This window comes from Tamandua tetradactyla, chromosome 17 (assembly GCF_023851605.1).
Source record: "Tamandua tetradactyla isolate mTamTet1 chromosome 17, mTamTet1.pri, whole genome shotgun sequence".
Taxonomy (NCBI): domain Eukaryota; kingdom Metazoa; phylum Chordata; class Mammalia; order Pilosa; family Myrmecophagidae; genus Tamandua; species Tamandua tetradactyla.
Window position 1 is genome coordinate 20,888,183 of NC_135343.1, and position 21,227 is coordinate 20,909,409.

Consider the following 21,227-nt stretch of genomic DNA (forward strand, 5'->3'; position numbering starts at 1 on the left):
GGAGTAAGGGGCAGATGCCTCGGAGGAGGGGGTGACATGGTCACCCTGCCTTGAGGCTTCAGAGAGTCAGGAACCTTGTTGCATTTCTCCCTGAAACCTGGCTGCAACTGCAGTTATTCCCTCTGGGATGTTTCGGGCTTCCTGAGACTTCATTGGGTGATTATTTGTTCAGTTTCTTGTTCCTCTTAATTCTCCCATGTGTCCTTACACTAAACCCCATGAACTGAGGGAACCTGGCTCCACTCCTCGCACCGTCTGGTACTGACTTGCTCTGACTGACACACAGTGGGTCAGCGCTGTCCAGCTAAGTGCCAGGGGCCATGAGATCACTGGCTGTGCCTTTCACAGTGGATGCTGGGCAGGCAGCAGCCCCTCTGCTGGCACACAAGGCCGCCCTCCATATTTGGTCTTTCCATAGCCTTTTCAGATAGAGAGGCAGATGCTCTTTAGACCAGACTGGGGATGAGATGGCCAGACACCCCAAGCGGGTCTGTTGGGGCCCCCTGGGGTGGGGAGGGGAGGCAGCACCACTGTACGCACAAGATGTGAGGCCCAGCAGCTCCCTGGAATGCTCCATTGTGCATCTTCTCCAGGTGTACATTTTCCTTTAACTCCCTGTGGAGAAGGAGATTTTCCTTAGTGGAGTTTGTACATCTTATGTAGAGTCATAGGTGCATCCACATGTGTTTGGACCAATCTCTTTGGCACCAGGGTTAGAAGGGGAAAAGGGTAAACTTGTAGATATTTTGGTGAAATTGCTGGAGTGTGTTGGTTCTACCTATTTTTCTGCAATTTCCCTCCTCACTACATAGAACTCTTGTACTGTAACTTGAAATACTCACCTTCTCGGCCCTCCTCCCCTGTAGTTATTATAGTTTTACCATGAATTCAAGTCCCCGTGTTTCCTCTTACAGAGGAACTGTGTATTTAAATCCTACAGTCTCACTACAAAGCTTGGTCCTGCTCAAAAGATCATACCTCCCTGCCATCCACCCAGTAGGTGCATTGTTTTCTGTGTCAGTGTCAGGGCTGATTGTGTGGATGATCTTGATAAGAAAAGGGTTAGTGATCGCTGTGGGATTATCTTCATTACACTTCTTTGACCATTAACTTATTTTTCCTCTTTACAGCTACATCACTTTTCCTTTTCCTTCTTCTTTTCTGTGGGCTGTGTCTACTTCAGGAAGTCCCAGCAGAAACCAGGTCATCATGCCTCAACCCAAGTCACTGTGTTGCCCAACTTGAGAGGGCATCTCTGACCAGGTGGACAGAGAGAATGCTGCCCCATCCGGCTGGGGTGTCTTCACCTATAGCCCTGCCTTCTCCACAGTTGTTACTTTGATGTTTTTAAAATGGGCACACTGGCTCCAGGGACCTCCCCTGTGGTGGGCCCTCAGCACTGGCTCCAAAACCCCTCTCCATCCATGCAAAATTTAACTGTTTTCCATAAGGAGACTAATTGCCATAAATCTCCTGCTATTGTCACCTCTGTGAGTTGGTTTCAATCTGTGCTTCCTTAGGGAAGGTTCATTTAAACCAGTGGTTCTCAACCATGGCTGCACATTAGAACTACCTGAGGAACTTAAAAAACAAGTCTGATGCCTAGGTCGCACCTCTTGAGAGTCTGAATTTCATTGGTCCCTAGATGGTTCGAGTGTATAACTAGGGCTAAGAACCATGGGCTTATGCAAAAGGCCTTGTTTTGCATGCAGCTAGTTAGTTGTTGTAAGCAACAAATAGTTGTTGTAAGCTGTAAATTGAGGACCAATACCTGTAGGCAAAGGAAACTGACTCTGCTTGAAATTTGGATTTTGGAATCATGCCTAGATGTTTTATCCAAAAACTCCATGTGTGATGCCACTGACTAGGTGTGTGGTGTACACCTCAGGGTAGAAGGGTCAGGCCGCAGGTGCTCCGGGACTAGAGGCAATGGAAGGTCAAGCAGGTGGGGCAGCTTGTGAGTAACCAGACAGCTGGGCAAGGATAAAAATGCTGTGTAGTTTGGCCAGATTTGAAGGGTTAAAGGCAGCCTGCTCTGTATCAGTGTCTCTCAGCCATGATGACCTTTTAGGTCTCATAGAGTTTTTAAGTAATAATATCCTGAAGTTTGTAAATAGTTAAAAAGAAAGAGTAGGATCTATTCAAAGTTGTTTCTCTCAGAACATTATTTGCACCCTTTTGCTTTCAGATACATGAGAAAGGGGAGGAATTACAGCCTGTGTAGAAAATTTCTACAGGTCTCTATTGTGATCATCACCAGGTATATGCCGTATGAAACAAAAGGGCTGAGGGCCACAGCTCTCAAGGCTGTGAGAGAAGCTAAAGGCAGCCATTGCAGTGGCTATTCGAGGGCTTCTTTTCAACACTTCAGCCCAAAGCAGCTCCCGATACACTGCTCCAAACGGCTCAGCCTGGCCCTGCTGAGTAACCTGCTTAGATAGAAAGGTTTCCCAGTGACCCTGACTGGACCCTGATGCTGCTGTCTCCAAGCACAGGCTCTTCTCTGGGTGGACAAGAGTAGGGTGGTGACCTCAAACAACATCCAGGAAAACCCTGGACGGTAGGCACAGTGCACATCCATTGCTGTCAAGACGTTTCCTAGTACGGTGGCATGATTTTTCTGCACCAAGAGTTACATGGCAAAACCAACCAATTCACAAAGCAATCAACCAATCAACCAGCCAAGCAACAATGAACCACCTCCTCCAATACCCTGTCTAATAGTTACTTTTGCTCATCTTATAGCTTTCCATCTTCATTGTCTTCTGCATCTCCAAATCATGCCTGCATTTAAAAACTGCAAAAGCCCCTTCATCTCACACCCTGGATAGTTGTTTTCCACATGCTTCAACTAAGCATTTTCCCTGGAAACCCAGTCCTTTTATCAGAATGCACCTGTCATTCACAGATCGTTCCACCCCCTGGGTGCACTTCCATTTTCAAAGAGATGAGGTTGTCAGAGTCAATTGGTGTTAAAAATCTAAATCAAAAGAAATTTCCCTTCCTAAACTTCTGTGTTTCTTCTTCCTGTGTCAATTTGTTTTAATTATTTTCTGTTATGGTCATAAATCATTGAAACTGGGATCTATGAGTAAGTAATCCTCATGACAGCCAGGTCAGATTAATTGCTCAGATATCATGACAGAGCTTTTCACATGTTTTATTAAAACTCAGATCTTTCTGTATACTGATAACTAATGCATTATGCAACTTGATAAAAAATAAAGTCAAATCCATCTGCCACACTTTCCTAGGGGCACTTTTGGGCCCTTTCCCAGGTACCATACCTCTCCAGGTGTGAGAAGCACAAGGCTGGATGACTTTTTGAAGCATGGTGGGAGAACTTCCAAAAACTCCAGCTCAAGGTTTCCTAACTGGGCTGTTCTGGGAATGGCAGGGACTGACTACTAGACCTTCAAAAGCGCCCAAGGGCAACCAGAAGCCCTCTTTTCCCTGTCCTGCCTTAGTAAGAAGGGTGTTTAAGAACTTTGTAGGACTTCAATTTCATTGTTCTGAACAACTTTGGAAAACCCTACATGTGAGAAGGCTTGTCAAAGCCTAGGATGAAAGTATATTTAGTTAAAAAAATTTGCTTGACAGCTTTGAAATCTACTCTGCCCTCCCTGCTTAAACACTTCAGGGGGTCTCCCCATGCTTAGAACAGAATGCAAACACTTTACCCTTGCCCCATTGTCCTGTGTGACTGGCTCCTACCTCCAGCTCCACCTTTCGCTCATTCCAGTCTTCCCCTAGCTGATGACTCTCCATCCATACTCACGTCCTCTCAATCTCTAGAGGGTGTCAACTTCTTTTCTATCCCACTCCAAGACACTTGTACATGCATACCCCTCTTCCTGTAGGACTCTTTCTCTCATTCTTGCCACAGCGGACTCCTTGTCATCTTTTTGCCTTTACCTAAATATCATGTCCTTGGTGGGGCCACCCCAAGCACTTTATCTATCTATTTTATCAAGGTTACCCACCTTATTCTCTCAGAGCTCAAGAATGGGTTATTTCCATCATAGTATATATTTCTATTTGATATAATTTTAGTTACTTACTTTTTTATCTCTTCTGCCAGCACAGAAGCTTCATGGAGGCTGGGACTGTGTCTGTTTTACCATTGAAGACCCAATGCCAGATATAGCACCTGACATATTGATGGTGCTTAATAAATGTTTGTTGAATGAATAATTGAATGAAATCAGTTTGTATTCCTGGCAAACTGATTTGTGTTCTTTCTTTCCTTTTTTTTTTTTTTTTTCAGTAATGAGGTATAGAGGGGTCCAGAGTTTTGACTACTTGGACTTTTAAAAGTTTACACATGTTCTGTTCTCTCTGCAGTGGCTGAGACACTGCTGATGTCAGCCCTCCTTTCTGAAGACATATTTTCCTGACCCCCCAAAGATGAATTCTACTGGTTTTCCTCCCATTTGTTTGTTTTTGCTTTGGCTTCCCTTTCATATCTCTTATTTACCCCCAATTTTATATTCAGCCCTCATATTTTTTCCTCTTGTCCACATGACCTCACCCACAAAGGACCTATATTCAAGTAACCTGAAGTCTGTGTCCCTAGTCCACTGTGTCACTCCACCTTGGAAACTATTGGCCCTCTTAAAACGATATCCTACAAGGGCATTTCAACTTGAGGAGACCTAGGGGATCATCTCTTTCAATCCTTTTCTTTTTGGATGATGACACTGAGGCCCAAAAATGTATGGGTTTGTCCAAGTACCTTGGGGATTAAAACATGGGCTTCCTGACCCCTGCACAGTCCTCTCTCCATTACTCTCCCTGTGCCCCCAAATATGCCTTAGTTCCTTTTTTATTACTGTCAAAAGTTCTTTTTACTTTACCTATGATCCATGCTGGAAATATCTGCATTATACATTTGACTCTTTTGTTGCTTATCTCCATCCAAGAATTTGCTTTGTTCTGTTAATTCCATCTCCATTCACAGTATTTTTCAACTTTGCGCCTTCCTATCCATTTTTACTTCCACTCTGCCTGACAGCCTACTTTGCCTTGGGCCTCTGGTCTTGCTCACTTCCAGCCCTTTGTCCTCCCTGCTAATGGACTTTTTTTAAAATTAATGATGGTAACATATATAACATAAAATCTGCCATTCTAACCATTTTTAATTGTACAACTGAATGACATTAATTACATTCACAATGTTGTACAATCATTAGCACTATTTCCAAAATTTTTCATTCCCCCAAACAGAAACTCTGTACCCTTCAAGCAATAACTCCTTATTTTCCTCCCCCTGCCCCACTCTGGCAACCTCTAGTTTACTTTCTGTTTCCATGACTTTGCCTATTGCAGATATTTCATGTAAGTGGAATCATACAATACTTGTTTTTCTGTGCAGATTAGCACCACTCTGACATTTCCCATCCCAGAGCTTTCAACAGCGTCTCATCTTCTTATTGAAAGGAGTCCAAATTCTTTGCTCTGACATTTAAGGCCCTTCTTACTTTGTCTCTAACTTACATCTAGAGCCTTCTAAAAGGAACTACTTGCTGTTCCTTGAAAATAGCCCATGCCTCCTCTTCTGGGCCCTTCTTGCCATCCTCTACCCAAAAGTATTTTTCTTCCTTCTTTGTCCAGCACAAAGTCTGCCTCTTTCACATGGCCTTCTCTAACTTTCCTCATTCCTGCCTTTGCAGTCCGACAACTTTACCTTTCTGAGGACAGATGCCATATTTTGCCTTCTACTTTAGTTACTATTTAGCATACAATTTATATACCATTTGGAAATGACTATTCCTAGGCTCTAAACTCTGAAAGAGCAAGTATTGTGACTTATTTATCTGTTTTCTCTCAAACTATAGCATGCTTCCTTCAACACAGTTGATGCTTGACAAACACTTAATAAGTGAATAATGGAATGAGGCATCTGAGAGTAGTGTGCTGGAGAGGATGTACATGCCTCTGATTTAAGTTTAGCAGGAACAGATTGAACTGGCCAGAGTGAACCCTTCATTAAAATAAAATCAACAATAAAATGCAGCCAGCAAGAAAATGGGATAAAATTTGCTCCATGTTAGGAAGAGCAACTTTTTAAACTTATCCTTTCTTGAGCATTTACTATGTGCCACTCCCTGTGCTAAGCATACAAAAATATCATCCTATTTAATTATATGTTCATCCATAATTAATGTAATAAATAAACAAGCACCCATTGTGTGTCAGGCAGTGTTAAGTACTGACGCTAGAGAACATATCTTCTCATTTGATGGGGGTATCCTCAAAACAAGCCTGTTAGCAGCTCCATTTTATGAATGAGGACACAGTGCCCTAGATAGGCAAGTATTTTGCTCAAAGTCACACAAGATGATAAAACAGTAGGGCAGGATTTTGAGTCCAAGTTATTGACTCTAAAGCCTGTCCTTTTAGTCATCAAGCTATTTAGCATTGAGTCTGTGTAGTAAGAACTTTGGTTAATGTATAAAATCAAAATAAACAGTATATTGTATAGACTTTTGCTACTCAAGTTCAGTCTGGCAGCAAGAACATCCCCTAGGAGCTTGTTAGAATTGCAAATTCAGTAGGTCCACCCTAAACCTACTGAATCAAAATCTCTGGGGGTAGGACACAGGAACCTGTCTCTTAATCTTAAATCGAGTCTTATGTGTGTTAAAGTTTGAGAAGCACTGATCCAGATCATGTTCTATATGACTTACTTATTATAAAAGCTTTTTTGCTTGTTTAATTTTGGCTTTGGTTGAGCTTTTCATGTGAGCTCTTAGTTTTTAATATACATTTAATATATACCGCTGTGGGGAGATCATCTCCTCTTCCTGTGCCTATTTAGGTTCAAATGGCACCCCAGGCTTTGTGAATGTGTCACTCTTTTAAGAAGAGGAGTCACAAAAAGAAAAAGAGGTTGAGATGATGAAGGAAACAATAGGGATGCTCCCAATTAATTGCTACTATTGGTGGGCAAAAGTTGTTAATATTGGTGACTGGGGTATGGCATGTTGAATATGCAAAACACCCTCATGTTATGTAAAGTTAACTTGAGGGTCCCTCCTTTTCCTCTGTAGGAGGAGGGGACTCTCTGACTGGGCCTGTTGTGACTAATTAAGCTGGTAAAAGGTGTTACCTGATTTCTTCACCATACAGAGAATTTATTTCTTTTCTGAACTTGTGCAGCCTCTAACACACCAACAACCTGAGTGAGGCAGTTAGAGAGGGAGGCTGCAAGATGGAGGAGGTATAGAGTGTTGAATATTTCAGAAAACTGTCAAATTCAGTGTGCTGAGGCTGCATCTATCTTTGAAATCAGGGTACTCTGGGGTTTCCTACTGGCCAGTTGCCTAGTAACATGTGTGAAGCATGGTGGACTAGCCACTTGAAAGGTTTTTTTTTTTTTGCCCTGAGTTAGTTGCTGAAGACTGAATATGATCTGGTTCCCAGAGTAATATTTCATTTTTATTTATAGGCTGGGAAAATAAGCACATACTTACAGTGAAATCAGTGTTGTCCCGTTGAATGCATGACTTTGTATTTCTTCAAATCCATTTTTATATAGTTTGCTGAAGGAGGGAGAAGAGATGATTTAGCAAGGGAAGGAACTGAAATAAACAGTTTGGAAGCATGCAATCTCCCTACTGTGGCATTTATTACAAAAATAATTACTGGCATTTACAATATCTAGCTCTGTTTGTCTAAAATTTTAGATTCTAAGGGCCTGGGATGAAGCTGTTCTTTTTGTTCTAGTTTACTTCCATGCCCACCACTGTCACCAATTTATTAGGTGTTTATTTAGTGCCAGGTACTTGACTAACCATTCCACTTATCTTTTATAATTTAATCCTTATTGCACTTTTCATTATACTGACAGGAAGCTTCAGCCTTAGTATTGTTATGTGGCCTGCATGAGGTCAAAAGGAAAGCAGTGGCAGAGCTGGGCTTTGAAGCCAGGGCTATCCGACTTAAGCCCTGCCTCTAGTGCCAGGACCTCTGTGGGCATATGGGCTTTCTGGGCTGCCGGGAAGCTGAGGGTAGAGGAAGGCTCTGGCACTGAGTAAGCTTTTCTTTGTCTTGGACACGTGTCTGATTGTGGAGCTAAATGTGGCTCCAGAACTAAGATTTCATTTTTTGTAAATGGTTTCTTACGATCTCTTAGTAGATAGTTAAATCAATTTAGTGGGAGCAACCAGCATTTTCAAAAATGAAATAGGGTAGAAGAGAACTAATGGAGAATATTTGAGTATGTTGTATGCAGTTAGGGTAGTGTTGTTTAGGAAATTTTGTTCCACCATCTTTATGTTATATATATTTGCATACAGACATGCACACACATATGTGTATATATATACACATATGCTTCTACGTAGAATAAGACATGAGAGACTCCTTGAACACAGACTTTCAGAAATGCTAGAGCTAGAAAAGGAGCTTGGAGAATTGAGTGGCACCCCTTCATTTTACAAGACGGATATTGGCTCTGAGAGGGAAGGTAACTCATCTAAATGGAAACAGAGCACACTTTGTCTGGGACTGCTTCCAGCACATTAGCATTGCTGGCTGTTTTCATTTTTCCTTCCCCAGAATCCATGTGGTCCACTCACCCCCCCCTCCTCAGGGTGGTGGTCAATGCATTTTCTCACCGTGGCCTTTTCTGGCTGCCCTATTTAAAATATAAATCCCTCCCCAGCATTCCCTATCCCCTTTCTCTGGTTTGTTTTCCCTCCATTGCTTTATACAGTTTGACCCACTATTATATTTGATTTGTTTATTGTCTGCTACCCCCAGCAGATTGTAAGCTCCATGAGAGAAAGGGTTTCAAATTGTTTTGGGTGTTGTTAAATTCCCTGTATCCCGAACAGTTCCTAGCCCCTGGCAGGATCATAATAAATGTGTAGTTGGTGACCTGGATGAACACATGGGTCTAATATATGATGAATTTCTTACTGTAAGTCACCACCAAAAAGTCTTGAAAACGTGGGACTTAAATGGAACCCTGAGTAAATTCTTCATGAATAATTATGGAAGGGCTGTGGTGCAATATAAAACCAAGCTCCTTGTATCTGGCAGGATTCTGGCTTCCCTGCATGGGGTTGCTGGCAACTGCATGCCTGTGTTGGGGACAGGCTGAGGATGAGAACCGGGAAGCTGTTCAGACACATGCCCCACCTGCCTCTGCGGTAGGTGGCCGTTATCGGTGAGGTTTCTCTAGCCTTTGCTAAACAAAACAAGCATGACATTTTACCATGGTGTAATGTGTTGTATGTGTGCGTGAGTAGTGTGTGCATGTGTGCATTCATGTGTGTGATCTCTTTTCATCAGTCCACAGCATAAGTGAGACAATTCACCATATAAATAGAGATGGGGCTCACACTGAAGAAGTAGAATATTTGAACACTGAAATTCAGAAAATATAAATTAGAGATTACAAAAGAATTCTTAAATTTCTTCATTAAACCAAGTTCAGAGAGAACAGGGAAGTCGTGTTTCATGCACTTCTTAAAACCTCCTGGGCCTCGCATAGTGCTGTACAAGGGGGAGCTCAGTTACTAGGAAGTAAGGAGTGCCCTTCCAAGGGAGTGCTTTTCTTGTCATTTTCTTCTCTCACATGCTTTTTTCTTAAATTCTTTTGAGTTTACAGTTTCACACACTAGTTCTTAAATATGTATGTTCTGCCTTGGATTATTGGATACTGTAGTAGATTGAATCGTGTTCCTCCCAAAGACGTGTCCAAGACCTAAGCCCCATCCTGTGTGTTGAATTGAACTGTCATCCTCCTCCGCCAAGCTAGCAGTCATTCTGCTCCCGGGCAGGTGGGTCAGGGAAGCAGCCTGGGCTCCCTTAAATGCTTTCACTCTCCAAGGGCTGGGCTGGCCTGGCATCATGGGCATTTTTGCATTTGGACATTTTCCATGTCTTTTTCTTGGAAAAGTCTGGGAGCTGTGCTTGATCCAACTTTCCAAAGAATGTGGTTCACTAATTCCTTTTCAGCTCCTCTTCATATCTGTTCTTACCAGTTCAGAGAATGAGCTGCCTTGTGATTAAAGAGTGACTTCCTTGCTTTGAGAATTTACAAATGTGAGCCGGAGACCACATGCTGTCAGGCCTGCATAATACTTTAAACGCCTTTTAAAAACATCTGGGGAGCCACTTCAGATAACTTCTTTCCAAAATATAATGGTGTCAGAATTAAATGAGGAGGTCTTCTTTTGCCTTGAGGATTTTGTCCTGTGCAGAGAAATGAAGGTTCCCCTCCCTTTATTAGAAGAGCAGCACCTAACTTTAAAGCATTGTCTAGATTCTCTATTCAAATGTCAGTAATTGTGAATCAAATTGAGAGAATGGTACCTTTTTATTCAAAATAAGATTTGGGCTTTAGAACTTATTCATAGATGATACTCTAATTTCGAATGCTTCCTCATAAAGAAGTTTAAATATTCCAGGGGCTCTAAAGGCCTTTCTGGGGTTATATTAACAGTATCAGACATTCTGTCATAGTTCTCTCTTAGATCATATGGCCACCTGATTTTTGGATGATTAAAAGGAAGAAAGTTGAATTTATGTTTGCAGATCTCGGAGTCTCAAAAAGTGGCCCCATTGCTGAAGGGCAAAGTGTAGATTATATGCCCCCAGGTAGCATTTCTATAAGCGCATTTTTATCGAATGGCTGTACAAACACTATACTAAAGAAAGGGATCCTCAGTTTACCACTTTCTTGTCTGTGTGGTACTTTGCTGAAGTCCTTTTATGTCTGAATAGTCCCCAACATGTGACGATACTCCCTTAGTGGATGCACTGGCAGTCGTTGTATGACTAGCTCTCACTACTCACTCTGTGCTACCCTGACTCTAGTTGTAAAGGTATCTCAGGACTCCCCACATTTCCATGGGCTCACAATCTCTGTGGCAAGGAACCCCATTCCCTGATATGGGTGTACCTTCTGCCTTTCAGTAGCAATGAGTTCCTATGTTTACCTCCACTTGGCCAAGTTCATGTCGAGGTATATAACTTTACCATAAGCAGATAATAAAAGGGTGACAGTCACAAAGACTGATGAGAGTCATGGATTATAATATATTGAATACATTTTTTTTTAAATCCACATTTCCTAGTGATACTAGAGAAAGGTCCCCCCCCCTTTTTACATAAGAATGCTGACTAATAAATGTAGAAGGACTGATAGAATTAAAAATTACCATTTTGTAACTCTCTATGCAAGGACCATCAAAGGATATTAAAACTACTGGGTGAAAGGTTGCTGGGAAATAGGATAACCGCACAAACTCAAAGTATCCTCCCACAATTTACTTATTAGTTACAAAAGGAAAAATGTTCCCTTGTAGTGAAAAGATCTGGCAGTCTCTGCCTTAACCAAGAGTCCAGGTAGTGGGACACTGTGACATGATGTGTCTCCTGGTTTGATGCAGTGGGAGACACAGGATCCCCTTTCTGGGTATTCTTACAGACATTTTTGACCTAAATTGGATTATGATAATATAGTCAAATGATTCCAGACAATTGCCCTAGGGTCCTCAAAGCATTCAGTACTGTAAAAACACAGAAGAAGGCAGCGATGAGGAGTAGGGGGAGGAGAAACTAACGGTAGGGATGAAGAGAAACTAAGAGACATAAAATGCAATGCATAGACATTAATTGAATTCTGAAATTTTTAAAACAAATGTACAAAATATGTTATTGGAAGAGTTAGGAACATCTGAATATGGATTGTAGGTTTGATGATGTCATTCATGTTGATTTTCTTAAGTGTGATCTAGTTGTAGTTATGTACAATACACTTTTTGGGGGGAGATGATGAAGAAGTATTTAGGGGTGAAACATGATGTTTATAAACGTCTTTTGAGTGAAGCGACAAAAGGAAAATGTATTGTATATACTTAAATGTGTGGAGAGAGAAGGAGTGGGTGTGGCAAGCTATTAATAGTTGTTGAATCTAGGAGAGGCATATAGGAGCATTCATTGTACTGTTCTTTCCACTTTTCAGTGGGTTAAGTATTTCAAAATAAAATATTTTAAAAGAGGTAATGGAACACAATTGTTTTCAGGATGTTCTAAAAATACTGGCTTGCTTGGGATTGCTGAATAGTAGCTTTAAACTGTGAAGGCGCATGTATTTGATGCAATGTGATTGGATTTGCACAAGGAGGTATTAATAATCCTGTAAAATAGACAGAGGGACAGAGGCATGGCTAGGTGGCATGACCTGACTATGGCTGGTTGGCTGGTTAGAGGCAGAGCCAGAATACAACCTTGTTTCCTCTTTCAGTGTCTAGAAACCTCTCTTCTATGCCTTGTCATAGCCTGGACAGCCTAGAATCTTGTCATTATCTGCCAAGCATTCCTTCTCTAAAAGGTCTTAGCGAACTAATCGCCATGATCTTTCCTTCTCTTGGTAGTTCAGACATGAATCAAGGTTGTCTCGTTTTTGTGATTGCTATGACCAGACATCCAAAATATTTTTAAAGGATGGTGCAGCCAAATCCTGCTCACTTAGGGGAGACATTTAAAGGTGGCCTCTTGAGATTTAAATGAGGGTCCAAATTGGCTATAAAGGAACATTAGAGCATAATGCATAGTTTTATCATTAGCCTCACTGAGCTTCTCTAGCATCAAGTGAAGTGTTATGTTTTTATTAAATGAATTCACAGTGGTAAAGATTTGAGTAGGGGGAGGGCAGGGCAGTTTCTGCAAAAAGTAAAATCTCAAATACTACTAATAAAGAAAAAAGAAGGCCTGCTTTCATTACTTTCTAATAAGGGAGTTGGACTTTTTGGCTGAGAAAATGTGGCTTCCTCCTAAGTGTACTACCCTTTACCCAGCAGGAGTTCCACAGGATCCTTTACTTAGGGAAGGGACCATTCAGCTGAGAACAAGGTCCAAGCAAAGGAATAATCACTTCCCTTGCAGATAACGTGCCAAGAGTGAGGAGAGGATGGAAGTGCAGTGCACCCACATGCCTTCTGGGAAGATGGATCTGCTGTCTTCATGAACTTCCAAGATGGGTCATTGATGCCAGGCTGGTATGCCCTATGCTTCTTAAAGTAATAACTGACATAAATTAATGGCCACATAATAAGAATACCATGCAGCTTTTGTGTGTGCGTAGTAAAATGGGATATGTGAAAAGGAATCTTTGTTTACTCTGAATTTGGAGGGGTGGCCCAGTCTTGTGGGCTCACAGAACCCTTAGGATTACCCTGGCATTCATTTTCTTCCTGAACCTTCTTCATGTCTTCTGCCCTTTCATTTCTATTTCGCCCCACTGACATCACTGTACACTTACCTGGGAGGCATACCACATGGTTCCTGATCATTTTTAGATTTAGGTCAAAATTAAAGGGAGTCTTGGATATTTCTGATCTTTGAATCAAGTCTACTCTATTGGGAAATTTCCTATATTACTTTTTTCATAGTTACCTCCAAGCCTTTAAACCCATTATCTTGACATTCAAAGCCCTCTACAAATTAGTGTCCTCTTTACCTCTGCCATTTATCTAAATTTATTTCTTATCCCTTCAGTAGGATAGCTACTTGAGCTGAGTAAGACTTACTCTGTTCCTCTCATTCCCATGGCCATGTTTTTGCTCATCCTATTCCCTTACTTGGATTATTCACTCATGTTTTCTTTGTGCATAGTAACCCTTAATGGTTGAGAGTATGCCTCTGGAGCCAGACTGCCTGGATCTAAATCTTGGCCTTCGGCAAATTATTTAAATTCTCTATGCCTTGGTTCCCTTGTCAAAAAATGGGGCTGATAGTACCTATCTCATAGGGTTGCTGTGAGACTTAAAATAGTTTAAAAAGTGTTTTTTTTTCAAAGTACTTAAGGATAATCAGTTGACCAAGATGGTGGCATAGATGCTTCAGGGTGCTGTTCCTTCATAATATCTTTGAACAGTTAGCAAAAACTGGAAGGGCCATCTTTTTCAAAATTAAAAAAATAGTTAAAGGATTGCAGTAACTGAGCAAGGGGTGAATCAAGGAAAAACACAGCTTTAGTAGGAGGTGCAGGGAAATTTTTGTTTTTGGGTAGGGCATTTCCTAATTTAACTTGTATGGTCAGTTTAGTTGAACAGCATAAGTACATGGACTCTTGAATAGGGCATGAGATTTTGTTGGTTTGTCCAGGTTAGTATGATGCCCTGATATATTCCAGAGTAATTTAGACAGTAGAATAAAGAAGTATTTACAAGGTCCCCTTGGGGCACTGGAGAGAAAGGAGGAAGTGTTCATCTTCCCCTTTTGGAGAATTTCCGATATTCTCGCAAGCAGTAGAGACCACCAAGTCAATAGGCCTAGCCCTCAATCTTGGGGTTTTCCCCTATGGGACCTATTCCTGCAAAGGATAAGCTAGGCCTACTTAAAACTGGGCCTAAGAGTTACCCCCAGAGAACCTCTTTTGTGGCTCAGATGTGGCCTCTCTCTCTCTAAGCTGAAATTGCAGGTGAGCTCTCTGCCCTCCCCTCCCCCCTGTGTAGGACATGACTCCCAGGGGTGTAAATCTCCCTGGCAATATGGGACAGAAATCCCAGGATGACCTGGATCCCAGCATAAAGGGATTGAGAGAGCCTTCTTGAACAAAAGGGGGAAAAGAGAAATGAGACAAAATGAAGTTTCAGTGGTTGAGAGATTTCAAACTGAGTCGAGAGGTTATCGTGGAGGTCATTCTTATACATTATATAGATATCCCTTTTTAGTTTATGGTATATTAGAGTGGTTGGAGGGAAGTACCTGAAACTGCTGAGCTGTGTTCCAGTAGCCTTGATTCTTGAAGATGATTGTATAACGATATGGCTTTTACAATGTAACTGTGTAATTATGAAAACTATGTGTCTGATGCTCATTTTATCTAGGGTATGGACAGATGAGCAAAAAATATGGATGGAGAATAAACAAATAATAGGGGGACAAAGGTTAAAATAAATTGGGTAGATAGAAATACTACTGGTCAAAGAGAGGGAGGGGTATAGTATGTATGAATTTTTTTTTCTTTTTCTGGAGATGCACATATTTTTAAAAAAATGATTATGGTGATGAATGCACAACTCTGTGATGATATTGTGAGTCATTGATTGTAAACTATGTATGGGAAGTTTGTATGTTAAGATTTATCAATAAAATATTTTTAAAAATAGAATCAATCAGGACATGATTCCATTTATATGATACTCTGGAAAAGGCAAAATGATAGGGACAAAGTAGATTAATAGTTGCCAGGAGCTAGGGGTGAAAAGAGGGAATGACTCCAAAGGAGCAATCAGGAAATTTTGCAGCGTGATGAAACTATTCTGTACATAGGTTATGGTGGTAGTCACATGACTGTATGGGTCTGTCAAAGCTCATAAATGTGTACACTTAAGCAAGGGGAGATTAACTTAGCTGTTTTCAAAACTATACCTCAATAACCATGACTTTAAAGAAAAAGGAATCAATGAGGAGAACAGAATGATTTCTGTGCCATAGTCAAGACAAGCTTTTGTAGTATCACCAATATTAACAGCATTACATCAGCTCATATGCAGTACTTTAAAAATAATATGGCAAGTAGTGTGACTTTAGCTTTAGGTTCTTCTTAAGAAATGATATATAAGTCAAATTGAGCGACAATTATTTCTAGAAGCATGATTTTTAAAATTGTGCTAAAATGGATGGATTGTATGGTGTATAAAATATACCTCAATAAAATTCCATTAAAAGTTAAAATATAAAGTAAAATAAAATAAAAATAAATTTTTATTTATTTTTAAATAATGTTAAATACATTAAAAAAAAGAGGGTGGTGGTGGTGCAAGGGTAGTTCAGTGGTAGAATGTTCGCCTTCCATGTGGGAGACCTGGATTAGGTTTCTGGGACCATGCACAAAAAAAAAAAAGCCTCAGGCAAAGAATTACTTTCTGTAAGTCACACAATAGAGCACCCAGGACAGGGACAAGGAGAAAGTCTAATTCATGTAGAGTAGAAGGGATATTAAGGTTACTATAAATAGGGGAATTCCTAAGGCCACAAGCAAGCACAAGCCCTGCACAAGATACCAGCTCCGTAAAGACCAAGAGAGGACCAAGCACTTTGCATTTAACTTGGGATCAACTTTTTGAATAGGAGGCTAGACTCTGAGGAGATCATCAGCTAATGCAGAGCCAATCTGCAAAGTCTGCAAAATGTATATATATATTTTTGTTTGTTTGTTATCAAACAAAAAACAAATTTTGTTAAAATTTGTTTGTTTTTGTTATCTCCTGGCATTAAAGAAAATCCCAGTTATATCACTAGCCGGATACAAACTAAGGAACAGGGAGCTCAGGGACTAAATTCCAGAGTTAACACTTTAAACAATAAAGATGTACAATGTGCCATAGATGTTACAAGATAAAGAATCAGGAAATGATAGTTCCTCCAATGGAAGAAGATAAAAATCCAGAAATCATCAATGAAGAAGACCAGTCTTTGGATATACTGAATAAAGACTTAAAAAAAAAACAACCCTCAGCATACTCAAGGAGATAAAGGAAAACAAAGAGAAAGAACTAAAGGATATCAGGAAAGCAATAAATAATATAAGAATCTCAATGGAGAGATAGAAAATTTAAAAAGGAACCAAACTGAAATACTGGAGTTGATGGCAATAACTGATTTGAAACATTCCTTAGAGGTTTTCAACAGCAGATTGAAACTGGCAGAAAAAGACTCAGTGAACTCAAGGACCAGACAATTGAAATGACTCATGTTGAAAAGCACAAAGAAAAAAGAATAAAAAAAGTGAAAAGAGCCTAAAAGACTTGTGGATACTATAAAAAATACCAATATATGTGGAAAGGGAGTCCCAGAAGGAGAAGAAAGAAAGAAAGGGATACAAAGAATAGTCAAAGAAATAACGGCAGAAAACTTTCCAAATTTAACGAAAGACATGATTATTCACATTCAAAAAACCCAATGAACCCAAACGGGATAAACTTGAAAAGGACCATGCCCATACACATAGTAATAGATTGTTCAAAACCAAGAACAGTACAGCGTCTAAAAGTTGCAAGAGAAAAGCAAAGTGTTATGTACTAGGGGTCCTGATGATTTTTCATCAGAAACCATGGAGGCTAGGAGGCAATGGGACAAATTATTTAAAGTATTGAAAGAAAATGACTGAACAACTATCAATCAAGAATTTTGTATCTGATGAGATTGTCTTTAAAAAATGAGGGTGAGATTAAGACATTCCTATAAGCAAAAGCTGAGGGAGTTTGTCACCATCAGTCTGGCCCTACAGGCAAAGCTAAAGGGAATTCTTCGGACTGAAAGGAGGGGGTGTCATACAATAGATCTATGTGCATAATGAAATAAAGGCCTTCATTAAAGGTAAAAATATGGGTAATTATAAATGCCAGTAGTATTGTATTCTATTTTTTGTTAAGGAACACTACTTTTTTTTTTTTACTTCTTACAGGTTCTAAAATGTAAATGCATGAAAAGTAATGATAAATATAAGGTGTTAGATATACAGTGAACAAAGATATAATTTGTAACAAGTACAAAAAAAGACGGGGGCAGAGGGGTAGAGGAACAATGTATATCTGTGCTGTTGAAGTTAAGTTGATATCAAATAAAATGTGTTAAATTTTAGCCCCATAGTGACCACAAACACAATGTAAGAAAAAATATATACAAAAAGAAAGGAGAAGGGACTCAAAATGGTATAATACAAACAATCAAATCTATATGAATTCAGGTATTAGCAGAAGAATTGAGAGACAAAAAAGACCAAACAGCAAAATGGCAGAAGAAAATCCTGTATTATCAGTAGTTACTTTAAATGTAAATGGATTGAACTCTGGTCAAAAGGCAGAGATCGGCAGAATGGATAAAAAAAGCATGACTCAACTATATGTTGTTTGCAAGAGACTTGCCTTAAATTCAAAGACCAAGTAGGGTGAAAATAGAAGGGTGGAAAAAATATACCATGTAAATAGTAACCAAAAAAAACCTGGAGTCACTATACTGATATTAGATAAAATAGACTTTAAGTCAAAAACAATAATGAAGGACAAAGAAAGTCACTATTTATTGATAGAGTCAATTCAACAGGAATATGTAACAATAATTAATATATGTACAGCTAATGTCAGAACCACAAAATAAATGAAGCAAATATTGACAGATTTGAAGGGAGAAATAGATGGTCCTACATTAATGATAGGAGACTTCAATACACTACTTTAAATAACAGAAATGACATCTAGACAAAAGATTAACAAGGAAATTGAAGACTTGAATGATATTATAAACTAATTAGACTTAACAGATAAATGTAGACCCCATCCCCCAGCAGTAGAATATACGTTCTTCTCTAGTGCACAGGGACCATTCCACATGATAGACTATAAGTTAGGTCACAAAACAAGTCTCAATACATTAAAAAACATTGAAATCATATACTGAATCTTCTTTGACCACAATGGAATAACAGAGGCAGAACTGGCATATTACAAATATGTATAAATTAAACAACATACTCTTAAACAACCAATGTGTCCAAGAAAAAATTGCAAGGGAAATTAGGAAATACTCTGAGGTGAATGAAAACACAGCATATCAAAATTTACAGGATGCAGCACAGGTAGTTCTGGGAGAAAAATGTATAGCTCTAACTGCTGACATTAAAAAAGAAGAAAGATCTCAAATCAGAGAACTGATCTGACAACTGGAGGATCTATAAACAGAAGAATAAACTTCAACCCAAAGCAAGCAGAAGAAAATAAAAAGATTAGAGTGGAGATAAATGGTAGACATTTTAAAAAAATAGAGAGAATAAACAAAACAAAAAATAGGTTCTTTGAAAAGATCAATAAAATAAATGAACCTTTAGAGAGACTTAGAAAGAAAAAAGAAAGAAGATGCAAATAACTGAAATCAGAAATGAAAGGAGGGACCCCTCAGAAATAAAAAAGATTATAAGAGTATGTCAACACAATACCACTACTTGGTATATATCCAGAAGGGCTGAAAGCAGTGACACAAACAGACATTTGCACACCATTCTTCATAGCAACATAACTCACAATTGTCTAACGATGGAAATAATCCAAGTGCCCATCAACAGACAAGTGGATAAACAAAATGTGGTATATAAATATGCTGGAATATTATGCAGCTGTAAGACAAAATGAGGTCCTGAAGTATATGACAATATGGATGAACCTTGAGGACATAATGCTGAGTAAAATAAGCCATACACAAAAGGATAGTGTGCTGGTTTGAAAGGATATATGCCCCCTAAGAAAAGCCGTGTTTTGATATAAATCCCGTTTCTTAAAGGTAGAATAATCTCTATTCAATACTGTATGTTTGAAACTGTAATGAGATCATCTCCCTGGTTGATGTGATTTAGTTAAGAATGGTTGTTAAACTGGATTAGGTGCCGACATGTCTCCACCCATTTGAGTGGGTCTTGATTAGTTTCTGTAGTCCTATAAAAGAGGAAACATTTTGGAGAATGAGAGATTCAGAGAGAGCAGAGAATGCTGCAGCACCACGAAACAGAGAGTCCACTAACCAGTGACCATTGGAGATGAAGAAGGAAGACACCTCCCGGGGAGCTTCATGAAACCGGAAGCCAGGAGAGAAAGCTAGCAGATGATGCCGTGTTCACCATGTGCCCTTCCAGCTGAGAGAGAAGCCCTGACTGTGTTCGCCATGTGCCATCTCACTTGAGAGTGAAACCCTGAACTTCATCGGCCTTCTTGAACCAAGGTATCTTTCCCCGGATGCCTTTGATTGGACATTTCTATAGACTTGTTTTAATTGGGACATTTTCTCGGCCTTAGATCTGTAAACTAGCAACTCATTAAATTTCCCTTTTTAAAAGCCATTCCGTTTCTGGTATATTGCATTCCAGTAGCTAGCAAACTAGAACAGATAGATACTATATGATTTCACTATTATGACCTTGGTAAAGGTAAACTCAGAATCCTATAATGTAGAATATCAGGGACCTAGAAATAAACAGAAGCTAAAAATGGGTGAGTGGATAGCTAATGAGGTTGAACTTAAATGTAAGGGAATGGATAGAAAAAAAGGCAGTTTATTAGTAAGTCTATAAGTAATACTTCCCAAACTGAAGGTGAACATAATTGAAGGGGTTGTATTGATCCATGTTGCCCACTGATTAACACTAAAAATATAAATAAGTTTTTGCATGAACTATTTCAAAGATATGAATCTTGTACAAAGAGTCAATGATAGAGGGATACAGGGAAAAACTACTATTGCATGATATGGCCAATAGTTAACAGCAAGACATTAACAGTACCACAACAATACCAGGGATAAATAATTAGAGCTAAAGGGAGGTTTGGATTTTCTGTTTGGTGAGGGTGTGTTTATCTGTTATTTTTCTCTTTGGAGCAATGAAAATTGCCTAAAATTGAGAGTGTTGATGATTGTATAACTAAGTGGGGATAATGTAAGACATGGATTGTTTACTTTGGACAATGGTCATGATGCCTCATGGAGGCAGGTGGCTGAAGGATATATTGACTGAGAAGCAGAATGGCAAACTGTAGTGTATACATATATTATGGAATATTGTGCAGCTACAGAAAGGAACTGAGTCACGAGGGATGCAATGAATGAAACTTGGGTACATTATGTGATGCAAAATAAACCAGAAACAGGACAGCAAATGTTGTATGGTCTCATTTAGAAAATACTTTTAAGAAAAATGGGGCCTAGATTGTAAGCTATTATAGCAGTCACACTTAGTCCAGAGCTGTAAATGTTATTTCTAGATTTTAAGATGCTGTACTATATATGAATACCCTGGTATTTCCCTGGAACTTTGGGTACCTGTGTGACACCTAAGACTCGGAGTTGGTATTCTGCAGGTCTGAAAAGTCAGTATTCTACATATAACAACTGTTAAAGAAACTGAAAAAGAGATCAGGCTTCAAGTGGAGATAATGAAGCTGATCTGGTAGGGACTAAGGTAAATCAGAATACAGGACATAGGATGACATTTTCTGTATTTTAGAACTTCACCTACTATATGAGACCAAAGGAAGAGAAGTTTATATTGTCCAAAACCTAAATTTTCTGTAGCACATAATCTAACTCAACCTGTCTGGATAGCTCACTTAAACAACCCAAACACATGGAGCCCAGAATGGCAATGAGGTCTTTTAATTCTATACAGCTTAAAATCATATCCAGATACATCCCAGAGTATGTTGGGCAGATAATTCAAA

General features: G+C 39.5%; 1 protein-coding gene across 1 annotated transcript in view; it reads right to left on the bottom strand.

Annotated features, from left to right (window-relative positions):
* The window catches only part of LHCGR (luteinizing hormone/choriogonadotropin receptor), a 69,659-nt gene that overhangs the window by 25,891 nt on the left and 22,541 nt on the right, over positions 1–21,227 (bottom strand). Inside the window, exons 7-8 of the mRNA XM_077134727.1 lie at positions 7,476–7,544; positions 541–615 (exon numbers count right to left, since the gene is read on the bottom strand). Coding sequence (XP_076990842.1) covers positions 541–615; positions 7,476–7,544 — 144 coding nt within the window. The remainder of the gene's footprint in view (positions 1–540; positions 616–7,475; positions 7,545–21,227) is intronic.